General features: G+C 43.5%; 1 protein-coding gene and 1 long non-coding RNA gene across 2 annotated transcripts in view; one reads left to right on the top strand and one right to left on the bottom strand.

Moving 5' to 3' along the window:
* The window catches only part of LOC137370924 (uncharacterized), a 52,500-nt gene that overhangs the window by 14,428 nt on the left and 14,709 nt on the right, over window positions 1–23,363 (bottom strand). The gene's annotated exons all lie outside the window — the stretch shown is intronic.
* On the top strand, window positions 1,395–22,560 carry LOC137370922 (nucleoside hydrolase-like). The gene is made up of 5 exons (XM_068032792.1): window positions 1,395–1,577; window positions 7,261–7,440; window positions 8,228–8,339; window positions 11,193–11,329; window positions 22,213–22,560. The coding sequence occupies exons 1-5, from the start codon at window positions 1,395–1,397 to the stop codon at window positions 22,558–22,560; spliced, it is 960 nt and encodes a 319-aa protein (XP_067888893.1).

Here is a 23,363-nt window from a genome sequence, read left to right as displayed (position 1 = left end):
GACTTCAAACGGCCGTTAACGGCTGTGCGCGCGTTGCGCGCCAACATTTCGCCACGTGAATGTCCCTCAAGGCTAAGCTCTCCTCCTCAGTGTGAACACTGCTCAAGCTGGATAGCATTTCGTTAACAAACAGCTGAGGTAGTTCATGGAGTCATTTTTCCAGGATCAATTTTATGTGAGCTTTTGTCGCTGCACTGAAAGAGCTGTCATGTCAAAACTGTCATGATTTTCTTTTGAACTGATTTTGTCGGCAATGACACCAAGACTCTCAAGCTACCAGCACCCAGTTTGGGCCTGCAACATTATATGTGTGTGTATTTATATATATATATATATATGTATATATACAAATATTTCATAGTACTGGGACTCTGAGCTCAACTTAATGGTCTCTCCTTGGTCTGATGTGAATGTTTCGTTCCAGGACTGACAGGTATTCAAAGGAAGGTAGAAGTTAGTATGCGTTGTGCCCTGTTTTTTGGGGGGAATTAAAGGGGCTCAAAGCATAGCAGTGAGATGGACTGCGCCCACTCTGCCCATTCATCCCTCCCATTGCTGAATTCAGGGCCCATTCCCTGGTGTGCCTAAAATTGGCGTTGCTCCCTTAAATATGCAAATATGACTTCCATTGAGAAATTGGGCCATCAGAATTCTTCAATGATCTCCCCCGCAGCTGCCAACTCCAGATATGCCAAAAAATTTGTTTTAGTCAGTTTTGAAGCGAAAATTGGGCAGAGTGTTAAGTGGGCTGCCAATTTGCTATCACCGATTTTGAATTTCTGCCCAAGACAAATTTATGCCACGTGTTACCGCCAAGTTTATTGTTGTGGACCAGCCAGAGAATTGCAAAAGTTCAGAAATCAGTTCGAGAAAGAGGGAAGTGGCACATTCCTCAATCTCACCCAGTTGATATATATTGAGATATTTGGTGCTGAACCAGTGCTTCACGAGTGAAAATTTTTGCAGTGAACTCTTGATTTTAAAAACAGGAAAATTGTACATATTGGCAAATCTCCACGTAGAAATAATATCTAATAGTGGGGATTGAAAAACTGAGTACAAGTTCACAAAACACTGGGACCCAGAGCTTGGGCCTCGGTGACTCAATGGCCACAATACATCCTATTTTGTTGTTTTCAGTTAATCAGGAGTGGTGGGGACAAGTAATATGAAATTGCAACATCAACTTCGCATTCATGTAACAGCCCACATTTTGTGGTCCGTGACAAGTGAAAATTTATTTCTTATGCCTTCTTATTTCTTTATTACACTTACAGGTGCCCACAGGCATTCACCAGTGTTCAGTACTACCAAAGTATTAACTCCAGAACATCAGGCCAATAGGTACTGTTTTAAATTCAACCTTACTTATTTTTTGGGCCACAGATCCTAAGATGGCAAAGAAACTGTTGCTGTTAGATGTCGACTCTGGGGTGGATGATGCCCAAGCGATGATGATGGCTCTTGCAGCTCCTAATGTGCAGATCCTGGGTATAACATGTACTCATGGAAACACAAAAATTGAAAATGTGTGCAAAAATGTGCTTCGAGTGTTAAAGGTTTGCCAAAGGTCTGAGGTACGTGATGAAATGAATGTTTTTATACTATGCATAAGATGCAGATCTATGACAAAAGTAGTTATTGTACATGTGTAAGAATGAGAATTGTGTGGTAAAACATTTCACAAGAATGCAGTAAAAAGCAAAATACTGCAGATGCTAGAAATCTGAAATAAAAACAGAAAGTGCTGGAAATATTCAGCAGGTCAGGCAGCATCTGTGGAAAGAGAAGCACAGGTCTGCAACCTTTCATCAGAAGTGGCAAAGGTAAGAAAAATATTAATTTTAAACAAGTGAAGGTGGGGGGGGGGGGTGGAGGAGGGGAAGCTGCCCTTTGCCCTATCACACACCTTTCCATTTGTTCTCTTTCCCCACCACCCCCCCAGTTCCCCCTTCAATTGCTTAAAACTTAATACTTTTCTTATCTTTGCCAGTTCTGATGAAAGGTCACAGATCTGAAACATTAACTCTGCTTCTCTCTCCACAGATGCTGCCTGACCTGCTAAGTATTTCCAGCACTTTCTGTTTTTATCACAAGTATACAGAATGGTTTTTGCACAAAATAATTTACCTTTTAGTTGTAACTATGAATTTAGTTCATAGAAGTGTTTTTTTCATTAACAGTGATTTTAATTGTCATTCTGGTTGTGGTGACAATGCAATGATTTAGAATTTTACTTATTTTTCTACAATGTTCACATAGCTAGAAAAAACCCTGAGTTAGGGCAGGGGCTGGGAAATGTAATTTCTGCTGGGATGCCTATCTGTTCAGTGGGTTCTACTGTGGATGTTAGTTGAGGACAGTTGAAGGGCCTCATTGCCATTACTTAATAGCCACCGACATGAAGATGGCTCATCTGGGTGAAATACTAAAGGGCTCCAGGTGCCTGTGGAATTATGCTCCATCTACAGGTAAAGATGAGACAACATTGGCAATGTTGGGGGTAGGCAGGCAGAGGAGTCGGAAAGTAATGTTGGGGTCACAACATCCTATTTATCCAATCAGTGTCTTGGCATAAAACTAAATTTGAATCAGTGCTACTACCCCAAGCACTCCCACACTCACTGTATCACCAGGGAAATAGCAACATCTTATTGTTCCAATCTTTTGCAGCCTGAACTTCTGATTATAGTTGTATTACGTACTTGAATTCACATACAGTGGGTGGAATTTTTATTTTAATGAGAGGGCTGGAACATGGGCAGGTGGTCTCTTAAACCCACCCCTCTAGTCGGCATGCTGGTTTCCCGACACGAAAACAATAGGCTCAAAGTTTACAAGGCTGTGCTGAGAGCCGAAGAAGGCAATCCACCCGAGATCGATAAATGGCCAGTAAAGCCACTTAACGAGCTTGTAGTCAGCTCATTACTGGACAGTTTTGAATTTTGTTTGAAAGGCACAGGATCCACGCAGGGTCTCAACCATGACAGGGAGGAGGAGCTGCAGACACAGTTGGGAGCAAGTCAGAATGGCGGGACAGCAACAAGAGGCACCAGTAAAGAGGAAAAGCTCAGAAAAGGCCTTCATTCACAGGCAACCAGTTGTACAGAATCAGGAGAATTATCTGTCATATCTCTTTACTCTTGACAAGAGTGTTTTTTTTGGTGGGGTGTGGGCGGGCCACTTTGGGGGGAGTGGACGGGTACTTCTGTTTACAGGCCTCACGGGTTCATGAGAAGGGTGTTCAGGAAGACTGCACATTCCAATTGAAAGGAAGGAAGGAGATAACAGGAAATGGAATTAAGCTACTCTGAGATAGAATCGACTAGCGATGAAGAGCAGCATCTGCAGGAGCAGAGGCAGACCCCAGGGCAACAGGAGTGCAGGAGTGAGGAACGAGGGCAGAAAGGTAACCAAGATGATATTCTCAGCAGGGGGTTGACCACCAAAGAAGAAGCTATGTGGACACGTCTGAGTATCCGTCCGCAGAGGGTTGTGCCTGTCCAGGCAGATGGTTGCTGACTTGTGTGCCCTCATTGAGGGTCATCCGAGGGTTTGTGGGAACCGTTGCCGTGGCCTTCCTGTGGCTGTAAAAGTCAGTGGTCTTGCACTTTTTTGGAACTGGGTCCTTCCAAGGAGCGGCAGCAGACATTGGTGGCATCTCTCAGACAGCAATATATCATTGCATCACGTAGGTAACAGATGCCCTGTTCAAGAGGGCAGGGGATTACATTGAATTCAAGGTGGATAGTGGCACTCAAAGGGCAGTGGGATTTGCCTCCTTCGCTAGAATCCCTCAGATGCAGCGGATCATCCATTGCACCCATGTGGCCATCAAGGCACTGACTGAATAACCAGGGAGATTCCTGGGATTCCACTTCCTAAATTTCCAGCTGGTATGCAACCATAGCAAGCACTTTATGCAGGTGCGTGCGTACTATCTTGGAAGCTGTCATAACGCCTTCATCCTCTGGCAATCGCATGTGTCACAGCTCTTCATGAAGCAATTGGAAATCTGTGAAAGGCTGTTAGCAGATAAGGCTAATCCCATGAAGCGATTGCTGCTGACTCTGTCTATAACCCTGTAATTGAGCAAGCCATTGGCCTCCTGCAGATGAGATTCAGGTGCCTTGACTGGTCTGGTGGTGCCCTCCAGTACACTCCTCAAGGGTCTTACGCATTGTGGTGATCTGCTGCATTCTCCATAACGTGGCCCTCCAGAGAGGTGTGACTTTGAAGAGGGAGACACACTGGAACAACACAGCTCCTCTGAGGAGGAGGAGCAGAAAGAGGATGAGGAGAAGAAGGAGGCTGAAGAAGAACTGGAGAACGGTCCCCAAGCTTTGCAGGGATGTCACTATGGTAGGCTCAGGAGGCAGAGCGTTTATCAGGATGGCAGGGAAGCTAGGGCCACGCTGATCTAGACACATTTCATCTGAACGATACTCCATCTGCAGGACATTTGGAAAGGAGATTCTCCTTCATCTGAATGAGAGAAAGCATCTGTTATAATCAATATTCAGCAACCTTCCGATGCCACAAACACTGCAATGCTCCAGACTCTCCACTTGACACACTCTTCCCCAACAGATTTCCTTGCCCCGTGAGCTCTTATGCCTTTCTCCATGATGAAATGAAAAAGCACAAACGGGAGCACCTCGCGTGTGTTTCTGCCAGGTGCTCCGGTTTCCTCCCACAGCCAAAGACTTGCAGGTTGATAGGTAAATTGACCATTGTAAAATTGCCCCTAGTGTAGGTAGGTGGTAGGAGAATTGGAGGAAGGTGGGGATGTGGTAGGGAATATGGGATTAATGTAGGATTAGTATAAATGGGTGGTTGATGGTCGGCACAGACTCGGTGGGCCGAAGGGCCTGTTTCAGTGCTCCACCTCTCTAAAAATAAAAAGTCTACCTTAGTGCAACAAGATTCCCAGTGCTTTATTGCATAACATTTTGACATCTTGTACAACAGAAACAACCAAGTCACCCCCAAAGTGGCATCACCGATGCAGTGGCCTGCACTCATGGCCACTCCTACGAGTTTCTTCCCCTGTGGCTGAGGATGAGATGGAAGCAGACTGCTCGCTAGTGCCTGTCTGGGACTAAGATGCCTATGCCGATTGGCCTTGGCGTGGAGGTGCCGGGTCAGGGAACTTCCAAAGGCTGTTGCACCAGCATCACTGCAGAGGCAGCCTCTGTCACAGGGTATGACTCTACAGATGCCTTGTCCATTGGAGGGCCGTGGAGGTGGATGATGATGATGGAGCCCAATGAGGGGCGGCCCCCTCATCACCTTCTGTCACCACCTCATCTCTTTGACGGCATCCTTGATCACTAGAAAGAACCACCAGCTGGGGCGCAGTTGGCATTCACTCCATGCTTCTTTGCACCATTTGTGCCACTGACTAGACAATGCTACTGACTACAGCATGCATTCTGTGCATTCAATGTGCTGTTCCTGCATCCACTCTGAGTGATGCTGCATATGGCTCTCTATAAGGTTGGCCACTCTCTCCATGGAGGAACTCACCCTGTCAAAGCACTGAGACATTGTGCAGTACATGAGATGACTGGAGTCTTCCATTCTCATCCTATGACTCTGCTGTACCTCAGGTAACTCCAACATGTGGGCACACATCTCATGCTAGTTCTCCAGGTAGATCTGCCATCTGTTTTGTGACTCCCTAGGCACTGCATCTCTGCCCTGCTGAGCTTGGCTGCACCTGTCCTCCATCCTCTCAGGGGACTGGCCACAGCTGACTCTGTCTCCCCTATATCCCCCTGCTGTGTGCAAGAAAGATGTGATGATGCAGGCTCTGAGGTGTCTTCCTCCTCTGACTCCTCCAGAACAGGTTGATGGTGTCTTAACTCTTACCCCCTCTGCAGCTGTCCCTGTGGGAGACGTAGGAGAATGTGTCATGAGTAATCTGAAAAATCAACAGATGCTTCTGCTGCTTGAAATAATGAGATGACAGCTTATGCATTGACAACTCATTGCATGGGGAGAATTGCCATGCATCCCCTGAACCTGGGAATGTTGAAATCTTTTCTGTGTTGGACTCCTGTTTCTTTGACTCTAACGTCCCGGTGACTTGCCACTCTGACCAGAGCAAGGGCTAGGTCCTCGAAATGCACCAGTGACGCAAGCTGGGGAACCCCACCGTCCAAATGTGCCTTCTAACTCTCCCTGGCGTTGTTCTCCCATTTGGCCTGTGAGATGAAGAAAGTTGCTGTTAGGACAATGCTTCCCTCCCTTACCATTTGCAGCTTTTCGTTCACATAGGATGTTTCAGACTTCCCAGTTGTCCAGTAACATTCAGATAATGAGCTATACTTATGGGTCAATAAGGCTATGTATACATCTCTCCAATGGTCAGAATTCTATGTGCCCTCACAATGCCCCTCACTTTTGCATTTTTGAGACTGCTGACCAGGAGGCATGCCATCTGGGTCTATCTTTGGACTCACCTTGCCAGACCTAAGCAGGTCATTGAAATGTTTCCTGCACTGGAGCCAGAAATTAATGCAAAATTGGGGTCCCAACTCCAGAATTGAAATCCCGCCCAGTGAAACAGTTGTGTGAATTGTATCTGCTATTTTTAACTTTAAACATTTGCAAGCCTTCAAGTTTATTTTTAATTCTTGATTACCCTCATGATTTATCCTTAAAAAGATCTCTCGTTCAGCATGAGCTACATGTCAGTATTTTGTTTTTAAATGTGTGCATACTTCGTCAGATGTGTAGAATTAAAGCTTCATTACAAAGAAGGAAGAATTGCTCTGCTTGCTTCGTGTAACAATGTAAATGGACTCAAGAGAAAAATGCCCCCAACATTCTTGGGCCTTGGGAAGACAGAACCAGGGCAGATGTCATGCAATGCAGGGCGAGATACCTTTCCTGTGGCCAATATAAAGAATGCATGATGTGGAAGTTGGAATCTAATACATATTTAGTACTGCCAGTCAATTGTTGAACAGGAATACACCCACCCTAAAGAGCAGGATGACACCTGGAAGGGCAGATACCCAGGCAGTGCAATAGAGGGTATGGTCATCCACCTCTTCTATCTAAGTGACTTCATATCTGGGATTTGGGATGAGGTCAGCATCAGGACAGACGTCCTGCTCTGAGGCATGTCTGGTGGCAGGTCAGAGCCTCGCTGAATTCCAGAGCCTATGTGTTTACACAATGTCACGGCATGTAGCAACCATTGTAGTTGATCCCACATAAGTGTTGTTAAAGATTTTTTTCCTTGTGCAGATCCCTGTGTACCGAGGTGCAAGTGCCTCTCTCCTTGAAGATCAGCTAAATGCTGATCATTTCCACGGAAAGGATGGTCTGGGTGATGTTCCAGACCCTAATGCTCCAGGGTTGGAATACGTACAAGCTGAATTTGCAGTGAATGCCATGATAAGGATAGCCACTGAATGTGCTGGTCAGGTGAGATGTATGAGTATCAGGAAATTAAATTCTACTGGTCAGTGGAACATAGGAACAGGTGTAGGCCATTTAGCACTTCGAACATATCCTGTCTTTCAATTAGATCATGGCAGATATGAATAATAGCACCGTTTAACTGCCTTGATTCTATCATCCTTAATAGCCTTACCTAACAAAAATCCATCAATCTCAGATTTTAAATTTCCCATTTACTTAGTATCAACAGCTTGTTATGGGGGAAACTGCCAGATTTCCACTCCATCTTTTGTGAAGAAGTGCTTTATGACATCACCACTGAACAGCCTAGCTCTAATTTTAAGATTATGCTCTCCTGGACTCCCCTACCAGAGGAACTAATTTCTCTCTTTTTACCCTATCAACTCTTTTAGGTGGGAACTTTAAAATAGATATACTGACAGAACAGATATCTCCCACAGCCAGCTAGGAAGACCAGATAGTCTACATTGCCTTTCACATCTAACTGTTCAAGGATTGGCTGCCAATATTGCCTGTACTTTTTGTGGACTTGACTGGTGATGTCAGATTTTGCACAAGGTTGCATCTAGTGAGGTGGCGAGGACAACTCAAGCTTGTTTAATAAGAACAAGCATGTTTGAACATCAGGCTGAAATCTGAGCTACTAATGAAATAAATCTGAATATAAAACTAATTCTTAACATGTAAAATAAAAAAAAATGAAAATAATGTTATTTTACAGCTGTTCAAGCCTGCTGTAACTTTAACATATCTCAGACACTGTGATAAGCACTTGTTTATTATCCTACAGGTCTCTCTTGTGGCTATTGGTCCCCTGACCAATGTTGCACTGGCGTTTAAAATGGATCACACCTTTCCATCGAAATTAAGACATTTGTACATCATGGGAGGAAACATGGAAGGTATGTCATATACCTTTGAAATACTCAGCAGGTCTGGCAGCATCTTTGGAGAGAGAAGCAGAGTTAACGTTTCAGGTCAGTGACCTTTCATCAGAACAGTTCTGATGAAAGGAAACTGACCTGAAATAAAAACAAGAAATGCCGTAAATACTCAACAAGTCTGGTAGCATCTGTGGAGAGAGAAGCAGAGTTAACGTATCAGGTCAGTGACTCTTCATCAGAACTGGCAAAGGTTAGAAATGTAATAGGTATTAAGCAAATAAAGTGGGGGTGGGCAAGAGATAACAAAAGTAAAGGTGTTGATTGGACAGGGCCACAGAGAATAACAGACCAGAAGGTCATGGAGCAAAGGCAAACAGTATGATAATGGTGTGTTGAAAGACAAAGCATTAGTGCAGAGAGGGTGTTAAAGGACAGAAAAAAGCCCTGGCCTAAAGCACAAACATGAAAAAACAGTGGGCAGGCACATGGTAAGAAAAATGAATGATGAAACAAACTAAAATAAAATAAAAAGAAAAAAGAAAAAAATAACTGAAAATAAAAAGGGGGGCCTATCATGCTCTGAAATTATTGAACTCAATGTTCAGTCTGACAGGCTATAGCATGCCTAATCGGTAAATGAGATATTGTTCCTCGAGCTTGCGTTGGTGTTCACTGGAACACTGCAGCAAGCCCGGGACAGATAAATGTGGGCATAAGAGCAGGGGACTGTGTTGAAATGACAAGCAACCGGAAGCTCGGGGTCATGCTTTCAGACTGAGTGTAGGTGTTCCGCAAAGCGGTCACCCAATCTGCATTTGGTCTCCCCAATGTAGAGGAGACCACATTGTGAGCAGCGAATACAGTATACTAAATTGAAAGAAGTACAAGTAAATCGCTGCTTCACCTGAAAGGAGTGTCTGGGGCCTTGGATAGTGAGGAGAGAGGAGGTAAAAGTGCAGGTATTCCACCTCCTGCAATTGCACAGGAAGGGGGTGAGGTTTTGGGGGTAATGGAGGAGTGGACCAGGGTGTCACGGAGGGAAGGATCCCTTCGGAATGCTGGCAGGGGAGGGGAAGGGAAGATGCGTTTGGTAGTGGCATCACGTTGGAGGTAGCAGAAATGGCGGAGCATGATCCTTTGGATGTGGAGGCTGGTGGAGTGGAAAGTGAGGACAAGGAGAACCCTGTCGTGGTTTTGGGAGGGAAGGGAAGGGGCAAGGATTGAGGTGTGGGAAATGGGCCGGACACAGTTGAGGGCCCTGTCAACCACAGTGGGGGGAATCCTCGGTTGTGGAAAAAGGAAGACATTTCAGAAGCACTGTCATGGAAGGTTGCATCATCAGAGCAGATGCGTCGGAGATGGAGAAAACTGGAATGTTAACTCTGCTCATCTCTCCACAGATGCTGCCAAACCTGCTGAGTATTTTCAGCACTTTTTGTTTTTATTTCAGATTTCCAGCATCTACAGTATTTTGCTTTTATTATTACGTCATATATCTTGTTTGCATCATTCTCTTCAACTGTGGTGGGTGGTTGTGGCAGGTGGGGAGGAGGGGGGGAACGGTCTTCATACCTGAACCTGATCCAGTCCTCACCTGATAGACTTGTACTATTACAAGTACTTTCAAGATTACATGTACTTTCGATAATCAAGGGGTGGGGGATTTGTTTCTTCCCCTGTCCTAGGCAAAGTGTCTGACTGGCAAGCAGGGAAAAAATCTGATAGCTTCCTGGACTATATGGCTGAGCAGCCAGACATTTGTACATTTACCAAATGAGTCATTAGGGAAACTCTGAAAGTAATATTCTCTAGATTAAAAATTTAAGACACTTATCTCACTATATGCAACTAATTCTGTATCGCTGTTGCGTACAGTCTCCCTACCGCTGTGATTATTTTACAGTAATTCATATTCAGTTTTTTGTCCCCCCTATTTGTCCTACTAAAGCTAATCATCTAATGGCTCTGAAGCTTCTTTGAACTATACAATCATGCTGACCAGACAGAAATTTCATGTGTTAGTAAACTAAATCTGGAATAACTATATTAAATGCAGGTGTTACAAATTTGTTCTGCAGTAGATAGCTTTGAGGGTCAGTGGCATCAGGTATTTTCATAAACAGTCTGAATTCCCTACTTTTGTGGGAGTTGATACTCAACCCTAATTCTGCTTGTACAATGGCATAATCCAAGTCTAAAAATAGTACCCCATCGCATCTTGAACATGATATTCATATCTTTCATATGTACTACTTCAATCTCCAAAGGCAGACACGTATACACTTGGTGAGAAGAGGTTTGATACAAATCAATATGCCACTTTATTTTACAGCCCTTTTTTTCAATCATTGCAGCCAGTCTTCATGTAAGGACATAAAATAATGAATACATTACACTCCCCCACATCAGTGGGTTGTCTTACATTACTTAAAATAGCTCCTCTGAAGTCTGCTCTTTAGCCTAGGGCAGACCTCCTTATTGCAACAACAATGAATGTGAGTGATCACTATAATGACCATACTTGGTTGGTTCAGATGCTACAGCTGAATTCTAATCTATGTGGCTCAGCCCATTGACCTGTAAATTTAAACCCTTGAAAACTAAGTTGAACTCAGCTGTAGTATTTCTAACAAATATTGCACCGAGGTCTCCTCATGGAAGCATATTCAGAATTCCTCACTTGTGACAATGGTTATCGTTAAGTGTTTGATTGCTTGAAGTATACACATATTTACAGAATTGCATAGTTGATATCCAATATTCATATTTTCAGATAAATGCTAAGCATTTATTTTCACAAGACTGTTAAATGTGCCTGAATTAAGAAGCCTTTAAAGTTGTATTGGAATGAATTTCATTTATCTTTTTCAGGAAGGGGGAATGTGACAGTGTGTTCTGAGTTCAACTTTGCAGCCGATCCAGAAGCAGCTTATGTTGTCCTGAATCATTTTGCATGCCCCATTTATATCGCAACTTGGGAATATTGTCTTCGTCATGCACTGCCTTGGGTAAGCTGTTGAAAAAGTATCTTAACAAATATAAAATCAAGACCAGTGATACACCTGCAGATCTTTTGATTTATAAAATGAGAAATTGATGCTGCACATGAGGTGGATGTAAGGTGAAAGAAGGATTCTGCTTTGGAGGCTTAAAAATAGAGTGGTTTTTCCTGCTGGTTTTTATTTACCTGCCTTCTATAAAGAGGAAAAGCAAAGTAAAGCTGCCACACGGTAATTACAAGTAACTGCAGAAGGCTGATGCTGGGATCTTGGGGGTCAGTTGCTATGTTCAGTGTGCTGTTAGGTAGCATGCAAGAATTCAAGCAAATGGTAAAATCTGTATCAGGAGAGGCGTAAAGATGTTTCAATGATACAGCTGTTTTGTAGTGTACTGTATTGAACTGGCTGATTGTATTGTGATAGCTAAGCGTTTGTATACTGCTCTACTGCCCTTACTGTTGGGAGATGTAAAGAAAGTTTCAACTAGTAAAGACCTCATGTAGTTTTACACTGTGAATACAAAACAGAATAATGGCGACAAGGTGGAATTGATTTTCTTTCACATCTCATTCGAGAGATTAAAGTCTGAAAAACATTGTAACACACTTTTTGGAACTCCCAAATTGATTTTGAGGAAGTTTGGGCGATTTGAAAGATTGCTCTGCGTGCGTCTGCAATTCATGCTCAAGTACAACTCGATGAGTATGAATTAAAAAAATATGGCACTGAAGACATATTTTGGGACAATGAGGGAATTCAACCTTAACAAAGAGGACTGATGTAATTACGAACAAAGGTTATACATTTGGCAAAAAGCTAATAAAATGGGGGATGATGATAAAGTGGATGTTTTCCTTACCATGATGGGGCCAGATGTTGAGACCCCAGTACTTTGGACTGTTCTGAAATAAATGAGATTCTGGACTCATATATGGCACAACTATGAATGAAATTGCACTTCGTGTTGCATTTTGTGAAAGGAAGCAGTTGCCAAGTGAGTCTGCTGCTGATTATATTCTCAAATTAAAGAAACTCTATTGTCGCTGTGGTTAAGGCATGAATTTATTAGTCAACCTTAGAGACACGTTCGTTGGAGGTCTAAAGAACTAAAATAAGCTGTGATGAGGTCACAGCCTTGGAAATGACAGGAACAGATAGTTGCAGATTGCAAGGAAGATCTTTTCCTGAGCTGGCAGTGGAGGTCCACCGGATTTTAGCTGGAACCAGGCCATGGCAACCACGTCCACAGACTCAGAGTCAGAAATTTAGATGCTACCATTGCCATGGTAGCCACCAATCATGTAAGTGCCCCTATTTCCAGTCAAAGAGCTGTGCATGTGGGAAAGTCGGTCGTATCCAGATGGCATGCAGGAGCAGAGGGAACAGACTGCTCCAGGTTGCATTAAAGCTCCAGGTCGTAGCAAGGTCAAGGTTGTGGTAGACCTAAAGCTAGCCCATGCTCCTGGAAGTATTTGAATCGGCACATGGTAGATATGGAAACAGAAGTTGATGTTATCAAGCAAGAAAATCAAGAGTTATACTCAATCAGAGAGCAAGAAAAACAGCAGATGGAAGTTGAGAGAAAAAGGGCTGAAGATATAATTCCAGTGCCCACAATAAAAATGAAAGTCGGAGATTCACAATTTACCTTCATTGTGAATACAGCTGCAGCAGTGTCTGTTATCTTAGAAGAAGAGTACAAGAAGTCCCTGAGTCACATTATGCAAAACTGGTGTGAAACTGACTAGTTATTCCAATAACAGTATTCCAGTGTTAGGTGAAGTTAGTGTTAGGGTGGAATACAATGATACATCCTATGACTTGCCATTTCTTGTAGTAGGAGGGAAGAAAGTCTCCCGGATGGAACGAAATTGGTTTCAGAAAATACATTTAAACTGGGCCATGTTATTTACAGTAGGGATCAGGGATGTCAACATCTGACATTGAGGAAGTGAAGACTGTGTTTAATTTTTGCCAGTGAGTTATCTGTGAATTATTTTACATAGACAAATGACAGTGTCTGCCAGAGAAATGAGTGAAGAAACTCGCAGGGATGTGGTGTTCAGTAAAGTACTCAATTATGTTATGAATGGCTGGTCTAAAGAGTGTGATGATGAGAAATTGCAGGAGTATTTCACACATGGATATGCACTGAGTGTACATCAACGCTGTCTCCGATGGGGTTTGAGTCATTATTCTGCGAAGGTATAGGGAGAGTTGTTAAAGGAACTTCATCAAGAGCACACAGGGATAGTAGGTATGAAAGCAGTAGCAAGAAGCTGTTTTTGGTATCCGAAGGTATATAGAGATATTGAAGAGCTGGTGAAAAGTTGTGAAGTGAGTCTCAGAATGAGAAATGTAAACCATGGGAACGAGTACATGTTGATTTCTTTGAAGTGGAAGGTAAAGAGTATTTGTTTTGGTCGATAGCTATAGCAAGTGGATAAATGTTGAGTTTATGTCCAATGTGGTGGCATCACGCTGGAGGTGGCGGAAATGGTGCAGGATGATCCTTTGAACGTGGAGGCTGGTGGGGTGGAAAGTGAAGACAAGGGAAACTTGTCGCGGTTCTGGGAGGGAGGGGAAGGGGTGTGGGCAGAAGTGTGGGAAATAGGTTGGACACAATTGAGGGCCCTGTCAACCACAGTGGGGGGAGATCCTTGGTTGAGGAAAAAGGAAGACATGTCAGAAGCGCTGCTGTGTAAGGTTGCATCATCAGAACAGAAGCATCGGAGACCGGGAAACTGGGAGAATGGGATGGAGTCCTTATAGGAAACAGAGTCAGGAATTGTAGTCAAGGTAGCCATGGGAGTCGATGGGCCTATAATGAATAACAACCTATCCCCAGTGATGGAGACAGAGAAGTCAAGGAAGGGACAGAGATAGACCATGTAAAGGTGAGAGAAGGGTAGAATTTTGCTTCTTTTGCATCTCGGGGAGCAGTACCTCATCTTTCAATTTGGCACTCTGCAGCCTTGCGGACTCAACATTGAGTTCAACAATTTCAGAGCATGACTGGCCTTTTATTATTTTTTATTTCTTTTTTTTTTAATTACTTTATTTTACTTTTTAACCATGTGCCTGTTTTTCATGTGCTTTTCGACAGAGCTGCTTGTTATTCTGCCATTAACACTCTCTGGACTAATGCTTTATCTTTCACCACAACCATTAACACGCCCTTTGCATTTGTCCCATGACATCTTTGTTATTTAAACTCTCCTGCCCTCTGTCCTAACACACACCTTCCCTTTTGTTCTCTTCCCCACCACCGCCACCCCTTCTCTTGCTTAAAATCTAATACTTTTCTTACCTTTGCTATTTCTAATGAAAGGTCACAGACTTGAAGTGTTAACTCTGCTTCTCTCTCCACAGATGCTGCCTGACCTGCTGAGTATTTCCAGCACTTTCTGTTTTTATTTCAGATTTCCAGCATCTGCAGTATTTTGCTTTTATTTTAGTGTTTAATTCACTGCCACTTCTCTTCCAGGAATGCTTACCATGAAGAAGTTCTGCTGTTCTCTCTGACGGGATTTCCATTTGTCTCTTTTACCTTGTTTACCTTCATTGCTTTCTATTTTGCTCCTGTTGTTGATAAGCTGTCTACCAAAGCTAATTTTCACAGCCACATCTCCTTCCTCAGCGACTGTCTCCAGCTCCGACTTATTCCATGTGGGTTCCAACTGAAGTTCCATCCTTCATGTTTTGCATCCACCCAGGATTACAGGTATCTCCGAGAAACACGACCTTCCTCGGACTACTGTTCTCGCCGCATCCTGAGATCCACACTCAGTGCCATGTGCCACTACATGTACATACTTGACCTCTCTTCCAGAAGCATGATTCACCTTAACTCAAAACTGTTCTGCTCCATAGTTTCATTTCATCCTTCGTCTTATCCGACGCATTGACAAAAAACTTTTTTTCTTGCTTTCAGGCATTAAGGAACGCAAGCTCCAGCAGCTCATAGGTACCGACACCCCTCCAGATCCTTCTTCCCCTTCACTTCGCTCTGACCCCATCCCTCCTCCTAATCTCACCCCTGGCCTTGTATTCAGAGTACCCTCTGCCCTTCCCATCGCTGATGCTGTATGATCTGTACTTAACAAACAACTCAGTTTAATCCCCTTACTACGCCCCCATCAAATGAATTTCATGTTCGGCATGACGTTGCGTTGTTCTTCCATCGTCTTCAGCTCCGGGCTCCCTTCTTTGAGCAGAAGTCCTCCCTCTGACCAGCAGACCCTTTCACCTTCCTCCAGTATTCTCCCTCCACCTGGACCTCTCCTCTGGCCTGTTACCCACTCTTTATCTTTTCATTGAGAACTGTTGGCGTGACATCGGTTATCTCAATTTCTGTGCTCCCCTTGTTCACCATAACCTGTCTGCCTCTGAACTTGCTACACTCCATTCTCTCAGGCTTAACCCCAACGTTGGGATCAAACCTGCCGACAAGGGTGGTGCTGTTGTTGTCTGGCATACTGACCTCTACCTTGCAGAGGCTGAGCGCCAACTCTCAGACACTTCTTCCTACCAGCCCCTGGAAAATGACCCCACCACCGAACATCAAGCCTGTCTCGAGGACTGTCACTGATCTCATCTCCTCTGGAGATCTTCCTTCTACAGCTTCCAACCTCACAGTCCTGCAACCGTGGACAGCCCGCTTCTACCTCCTTCCCAAAATCCAGAAACAGGACTCTCCTGGTAGATCCATTGTTTCAGCCTGTTCCTGCCCTACTGAACTTATTTCTTTCTATCTTGACTGTATCTTTTCTCCCTTCGTCCAGTCTCTTCCCACCTACACCCATGACTCTTCTGCGCCCTACGTCATTTCGACAATTTCCAGTTTCCTGGCCCTAACCGCCTCCTCTTCACTCCTGACGTCCAATCTCTCTACACCTCCATCCCCCACCAGGACGGTTTGAGGGCTCTTCGCTTCTTTCTTCAACAGAGGCCCAACCATTTCCCATCCACTTCTTTGACCAGGAGTCCTTCCCCAGACCAGCGGACCCTTTCACCCGCCTCCAGTATTCTCCCTTCCTCAACTTCTCTGTCTCTAGCTCTGGGGACTCCATCCCATTCTTCCAGTTTCTCTGTCTCCGATGCATCTGTTCTGATGATGCAACCTTCCACAACAGCGCTTCTGACATGTTTTCCTTTTTCTCCAACCGAGGATCTCCCCCCACACTGCGGTTGACAGGGCCCTCAATCGTATCTGACCCATTTCCCGCATTTCTGGCCTCACCCCTTGCCCTCCCTCACAGAACTACAACAGGATTCCCTTTGTCCTCACTTTCCATCCCACCAGCCTCCAGATCCAAAGGATCATCCTGCGCCATTTCTGCCACCTCCAGCATAATGCCACCACCAAACACATCTTCTCTTCCCCTCCCCGTCAGCATTCCGAAGAGAGCATTCCCTCCGCGATACCCTGGTCCGCTCCTCCATCACCCCTGACACCTCATCCCCTTCCCACAACATCTTCCCATGCAATCGCAGCAGGTGTAATACCTGCCCTTTTATTTCCTCTCTCCTCACCATCCAAGGCCCCAAAGAACAGTACAGCACAAAAACAAGCCATTCGGCCCTCCAAGCCTGCGCCAATCTTGATGCCTGCCTAAACTAAAATCTTCTGCACTTCCGGTGCCCATATCCCTCTATTCCCTTCCTATTCATGTGTTTGTCAAGATGTCTCTTAAACGTCGCTATCATATCTGCTTCCACCACCTCCCCCGGCAGCAAGTTCCAGGCACTTACCACCCTCTGTGTAAAGAACTTGCCTCGCACATCCCCTCTAAACTTTGCCCCTCACACCTTAAACCTATGTCCCCTAGTAACTGACTCTTCCACCTTGGGAAAAAGCTTCTGACTATCCACTCTGTCCATGCCGCTCATAACTTTGTAAACCTCTATCATGTCGCCCCTCGACCTCCATCGTTCCAGTGAAAACAATCCAAGTTTTTCCAACCTCTCCTCATAGCTAATGCCCTCCAGACCAGGCAACACCTCTTCTGTACCCTCTCCAAAGCCTCCACGTCCTTCTGGTAGTATGGCGACCAGAATTGCACGCAATATTCTAAGTGTGGCCTAACTAAGGTTCTGTACAGCTGCAACATGACTTGCCAATTTTTATACTCTATGCCCCGACCGATGAAGGCAAGCATGCCGTATGCCTTCTTGACTACCTTATCCACCTGTGTTGCCACTTTCAGTGACCTGTGGACCTGTACGCCCAGATCTCTTTGCCTGTCAATACTCCTAAGGGTTCTGCCATTTACTGTATACCTTCCACCTGCATTAGACCTTCCAAAATGCATTACCTCACATTTGTCCAGATTAAACTCCATCTGCCATTTCTCTGCCCACTCTCCAACCGATCTATATCCTGCTGTATCCTCTGACAGTCCTCATCATTATCCGCAACTCCACCAACCTTTGTGTCGTCTGCAAACTTACTAATCAGACCAGCTACATTTTCCTCCAAATCATTTATATATACTACAAACAGCAAAGGTCCCAGCACTGATTCCTGCGGAACACCACTAGTCACAGCCCTCCATTCAGAAAAACACCCTTCCAATGCTACCCTCTGTCTTCTTTGACTGAGCCAGTTCTGTATCCATCTTGCCAGCTCACCTCTGATCCCGTATGACTTCACCTTTTGTACCAGTCTGTCATGAGGGACCTTGTCAAAGGCTTTACTGAAGTCCATATAGATAATATCCACTGCCCTTCCTTCATCAATCCTCTTCATCACTTCCTCAAAAAACTCAATCAAATTAGTAAGACATGACCTCCCCTTCACAAAACCATGCTCTCTCTCGCTAATAAGTTTGTTTGTTTCCAAATGGGAGTAAATCCTGTCCCGAAGAATCCTCTCTAATAATTTCCCTACCACTGACGTAAGGCTCACCGGCCTATAATTTCCTGGATTATGCTTGCTACCCTTCTTAAACAAAGGAACAACATTAGTGATTCTCCAGTCCTCTGGGACCTCACCTGCGGCCAATGAGGATGCAAAGATTTCTGTCAAGGCCCCAGCAATTTTTTTCCTTGCCTCCCTCAGTATTCTAGGGTAGATCCCATCAGGCCCTGGGGACTTATCTACCTTAATGCTTTGCAAGACACCCAACACCTCCTCCTTTTTGATAATGAGATGACTGAGACTATCTGCACTCCCTTCCCTAGGCTCATCGTCCACCAAGTCCTTCTCTTTGTTGAATACTGATGCAAAGTACTTATTTAGCACCTCACCCATTTCCTCTGGCTCCACACATAGAATCCCATCTCTGTCCTTGAGTGGGCCAACCCTTTCCCTGGTTACCCTCTTGCTCTTTATATATGTATAAAAAGCCTTGGGATTATCCTTAATCCTGTTTGCCGGTGACTTTTCATGACCCCTTTTAGCCCTCCTGACTCCTTGCTTAAGTTTCTTCCTACTGTCTTTATATTCCTCAAGTGCTTTGTCTGTTCCTAGCCTTCCAGCCCTTACGAATGCTTCCTTTTTCTTTTTGACTAGGCTCACAATATCCCGTGTTATCCAAGCTTCCTGAAACTTGCCAAACTTGTCCTTCTTCCTCACAGGAACATGCTGGTCCTGGATTCTAATCAACTGACGTTTGAAAGACTCCCACACGTCAGATGTTGATTTACCCTCAAACAGCCGCCCCCAATCTAAATTCTTCAGTTCCTGCCTAATATTGTTATAATTAGCCTTCCCCCAATTTAGCACCTTCACCCGAGGACTACTCTTATCCTTATCCACAAGTACCTTAAAACTTATGGAATTATGGTCACTGTTCCATCCAGGTAAAGCAGTGATTTACTTGTCCTTCCTTCAATTTAGTATACTGTATTCGCTGCTCACAATGCAGTCGCCTGTATATTGGGGAGACCAAACGCAGATTGGGTGACTGCTTTGCGGAACACCTCCATTCAGTCCGAAAGCATGACTCCGAGCTTCCAGATGCTTGTCATTTCAACACACCGCCCCGCTCTCATGCCCACACTTCTTTCCTTGGCCTGCTCCAGTGTTCCAGTGAACATCAACGCAAGCTCGAGGAGCAGCACCTCATCTTTCTACTGGCACTCTACAGCCTTGCAGACTCAACATTGAGTTCAATAATTTCACAGCATGACTGCCCTCTGCTCTATCACACACCTCCCCTTTTGTTCTCTTCCTCACCACCCCTCCTTCCCTTGCTTAAAACCTTATTCCTTTCTTACTTTTGCCAGTTCTGATGAAAGGTCACAGACCTGAAGTGTTAACTCTTCTTCTTCTCCTACCACAGATACTGCCTGACCCACTGAGAATTTCCAGCACTTCCTGTTTTTATATTAGAGAAAAGCAAGACAGAGTGAAGATGAATCATGGTACTCAAGGCATGAAACTTAGAGAGTTCAGTGCTGGTCAGTAGGTCATGGTGTAAAGCCACTGAGGTGATAAGGAGAAATATGTATTTGGGGTTGTTGTAAAAAGACCAGGTGCATTCACGTAACTAGTGAGAATTGGAGAAAGACTCCATCAATGTCATGTAGATCATTTGCTTGAAAGTTGAAGTCTGAAAAAGGGAGAGCATGAGAAACCTTCTGTAGTCCAAGTTGCTACAGTCCCAAGAGAAAGTCAGAATGAAAGTGAAAGTCACAAAGAAACTGAAATTTTGCAGATATCACAGAATCCACCGGTTGAGCAAAGTGAGTCAGGGTCTTTGATTAATTTCACAACCCCAACCATTAAGTCATAGAGTCGTAGAGTTATACAGCACAGAAACAGGCCCTTCGACCCATCGTGTCTGTGCCAGCCATCAAGCACATAACTATTCTAGTCCTATTTTCCAGCACTTGGCCCATAGCCTTGTATGCTATGGCATTTCAAGTGCTCATCTAAATACTTCTTAAATGTTGTGAGGGTTCCTGCCTCTACCATCTCTTCAGGCAGTGCGTTCCAGATTCCAACCACCCTCTGGGTGAAAAAAAATTTCCTCAAATCCACCCTAAATCTCCTGCACCTTACCTTAAATCTGTGCCCCTTGGTTATTGACCCCTCTGCTAAGGGAAAAAGTTTCTTCCTATCTAACCTATCAATGCCCCTCGTAATTTAATCGCTGCCCCATATAATTTGTAAGTGGAGTTTGTAGTCAAAATTCAGGGTTGACACAGTCTGAGATGTTGTAACGGAAGAGTCAATCAAGAGGAAGAAGCCATATAGATTAATTGACAGTATGTATGAAGGAAAAAGAAATAAGTTGTTTGTTTCATTACTTCTAGTCAAATGATGATATTTTTGTTGACGACATACTGGTGTTAAGGAAAAACAATTTTTTGCATGTAAATTGCTCTGGAAATATTAGTTATATATATTTTAGTTGTGATTACAGTAAGAACAAGCATGCAAACCAACCTGTGAAATTTCAGAATATTGTTATTGTATTCTGGGAAATTATGTACAAGTATCAATTTGAACTTGAATGTGTAAGTTGTTTTTGAAGGGGGAGGAAGTGTAGTGTACAGTGTTGAACTGGCTGATTGTATTGTGATAGCTAAGCATTTATATCCTGCTATACTATCTCTCTGCTGCCCTCTTTGTTAGAAGGTGTAAATAAAGTTTCAACATGGCTTCTCCCAGTAAAGACCTCATGTAGTTTTACCCTGTGAATACACAACATGTTTAGTCATTAAACCATGAGAGACTCAGCACAAATTAGGGTTGGTGCCTTTACCCAGTAAGACATCAGGGAATCAGAATAGAGTAGGATTGGTGTCTTTACCCAATGAACCTGAAAAGGTTTAATAAATAGACAACTTCTGTTAAATTTGTGGTCCTTGTTTTGTGGAGATCTTTAATATTTGGTATGGGTTGTTGATCCAGACAAGTTTTGTACCTGCGGTTGTTGTAAAGTTAACGTACCGAGAGTACTGAATGTAACAATCCAATACAAGGCACCTGAAGAAAGGGGACAAAGTCCTGTTTACAACCAGGACATGTTTCTTCTTGTCTCTGTGTGACACAAGTTCCCACTGTCCTTTTGTGTGTGCACAATTTGGTTATTGCTCTAAACCTGAACAGTTAACTTTTACTTGGCTTCTTTTGGATGTAACTTTCGCGTCACTTTCCCTGCTTTTGCCAACCCATCCACCTCTATCTCCTTCTTTTATCCTCCTTATGCATCTATGAACTGCTTTGGAACTTTTTTCTACAATAAAGGCACTATATAAATGCAAGTTGTTTTTGACAGATTGAGGTTAGAACTATAGAATGTTACTGCTCAAAAGGAGACTGTTTAGCTCATCATGCTTGTGCCAGCTCTTTGAAAGTGCTTTCTTACTACTGAAACTGCTTTCACTGTCTTTTCAGGCAGTGCATTCTAGATCGCATTTAGCTGAGTAAAAAAATGTTTCTTCATATCGCCTTTGGTTCTTTTGCCAATCCCCTTTAATCTGTGTCCTCTGGTTACCGACCTTTCTGCCGCTGCAAACAGTTTCCCTTATTCAACCTATAAAAACCATATGTGATTTTGAACACCTCTATCAAATCTTTTAATCATTTCTGCTCCAAGAAGAACCCCAGCTTTGCCATGACTAATATTAATTACAAGTTTTTAATGAGTGAAATTAACCAAATAATTCCTGATATAATATTGTAGGTTGGTATTTTCTAGATCATTACACTGTTTTTGCTTTCTTATAGCTGCTTTAAATTTAAATGTAACCCACCTCATATCCACAAAGAAAGTTAACAACATATTAAGATGTTCATTCATATAATGAGGAGTTCCATGTGTTACAATGGATTTTAACCGTGGCAGCTTAGTTTTTGGTTTTGAATTGAATGGAATGAATATGAGATGATTTGGAAGTTGATCAAAATTGATGACCTTTTGTTGTGTCCATTACAGGAGTTTTTTAAGGAGTGGGTAAATCAAAGCACTCAGAAAGCTTGCTTCATGAAGAAGATAACTGCACACACTGAAAAATTTTCCAAAGGCATGCAAGGGAGTAGAGAGTTGTACTTTGGACCCGGCTTTGTGTCCTGTGATTCTTTTGCAATGGCGGCTGCTATTGATGAGAGTGTTGTTACTGAATATATACGATATGGAGTAAGCGTGGAGTTACAAGGATCTTTGACCAGAGGGATGATGATTGTGGATACACTTAACCTACTGCAAAAACAAAATCAAGCTTTTATTATGATAAAATGTGATATTGAGAAGATTAAACAGCTCATGATGTCTGCTCTGAAATAGTGGGTTTAATAGCGCCAGCAAAAAGAAAGTTGAACATAAGCATCAGTAGATTTTCTAGAGTGCATAATGCTGCAGTGTTTTATGGTGGCAAGTTACCTTTCCAGTTTCATATTATTTTACTGATTTTGATTTGATTTGTTCCTTTTTTACCCCCACCCCTTCTCATTTTCTGCTGAAGGCATAGAGTAGAACTCATTGGGCCCTAGGTGTCCTCTTGTATCTCATTTAAGCTGTTAGTTTTAATGTATGAATGCAGATGTTGAATGTTGCCAACTTATTGTTCATGCTGGCATCATGGCCAAATCTGATCCCATCTTTGCCCAACTTCTACACATGCACGTCCAGCAAGGGTCACTGGATAGTCACAAGGAGCAGAAAGCTTGGCTGAATTTCTTTTCCTTCCCAGAGACAATTGTACTGTGAGATCAGCTAACTCAGCTCAGATTAATAACATTAGATGCTACCTTTACCAACTGGCTCAGTGGGTAAAGGTTGAGTGCAGCAAAACAACAACACAACTTGCATTTATATAATGCCTTTAATGTCGTGAAATGTCCCTTGGCACTTCACAGGAACATAATAGGACAAAAGCATTTGACACCAAGTCAAGGAATGATACAGTGAGAGGTGACGAAAAGCTTGGTCAAAGAGGTCAGTTTTAAATAGAGTCCTAAAGGAGGAGAAAGAGGTGGAGACATAGAGAGGTTTAGGGAGGGAATTCCATGGAGGAACTTATAGTGCTGCTTTAAGGTTTATTGTGAACAGTTACCATCCCAACTTATTAATTTTCCAGGATAAGTGGG

This window comes from Heterodontus francisci, chromosome 6 (genome assembly GCF_036365525.1).
Source record: "Heterodontus francisci isolate sHetFra1 chromosome 6, sHetFra1.hap1, whole genome shotgun sequence".
In the NCBI taxonomy this organism is placed as follows: domain Eukaryota; kingdom Metazoa; phylum Chordata; class Chondrichthyes; order Heterodontiformes; family Heterodontidae; genus Heterodontus; species Heterodontus francisci.
This window is presented reverse-complemented; position numbering and strand designations above follow the sequence as displayed.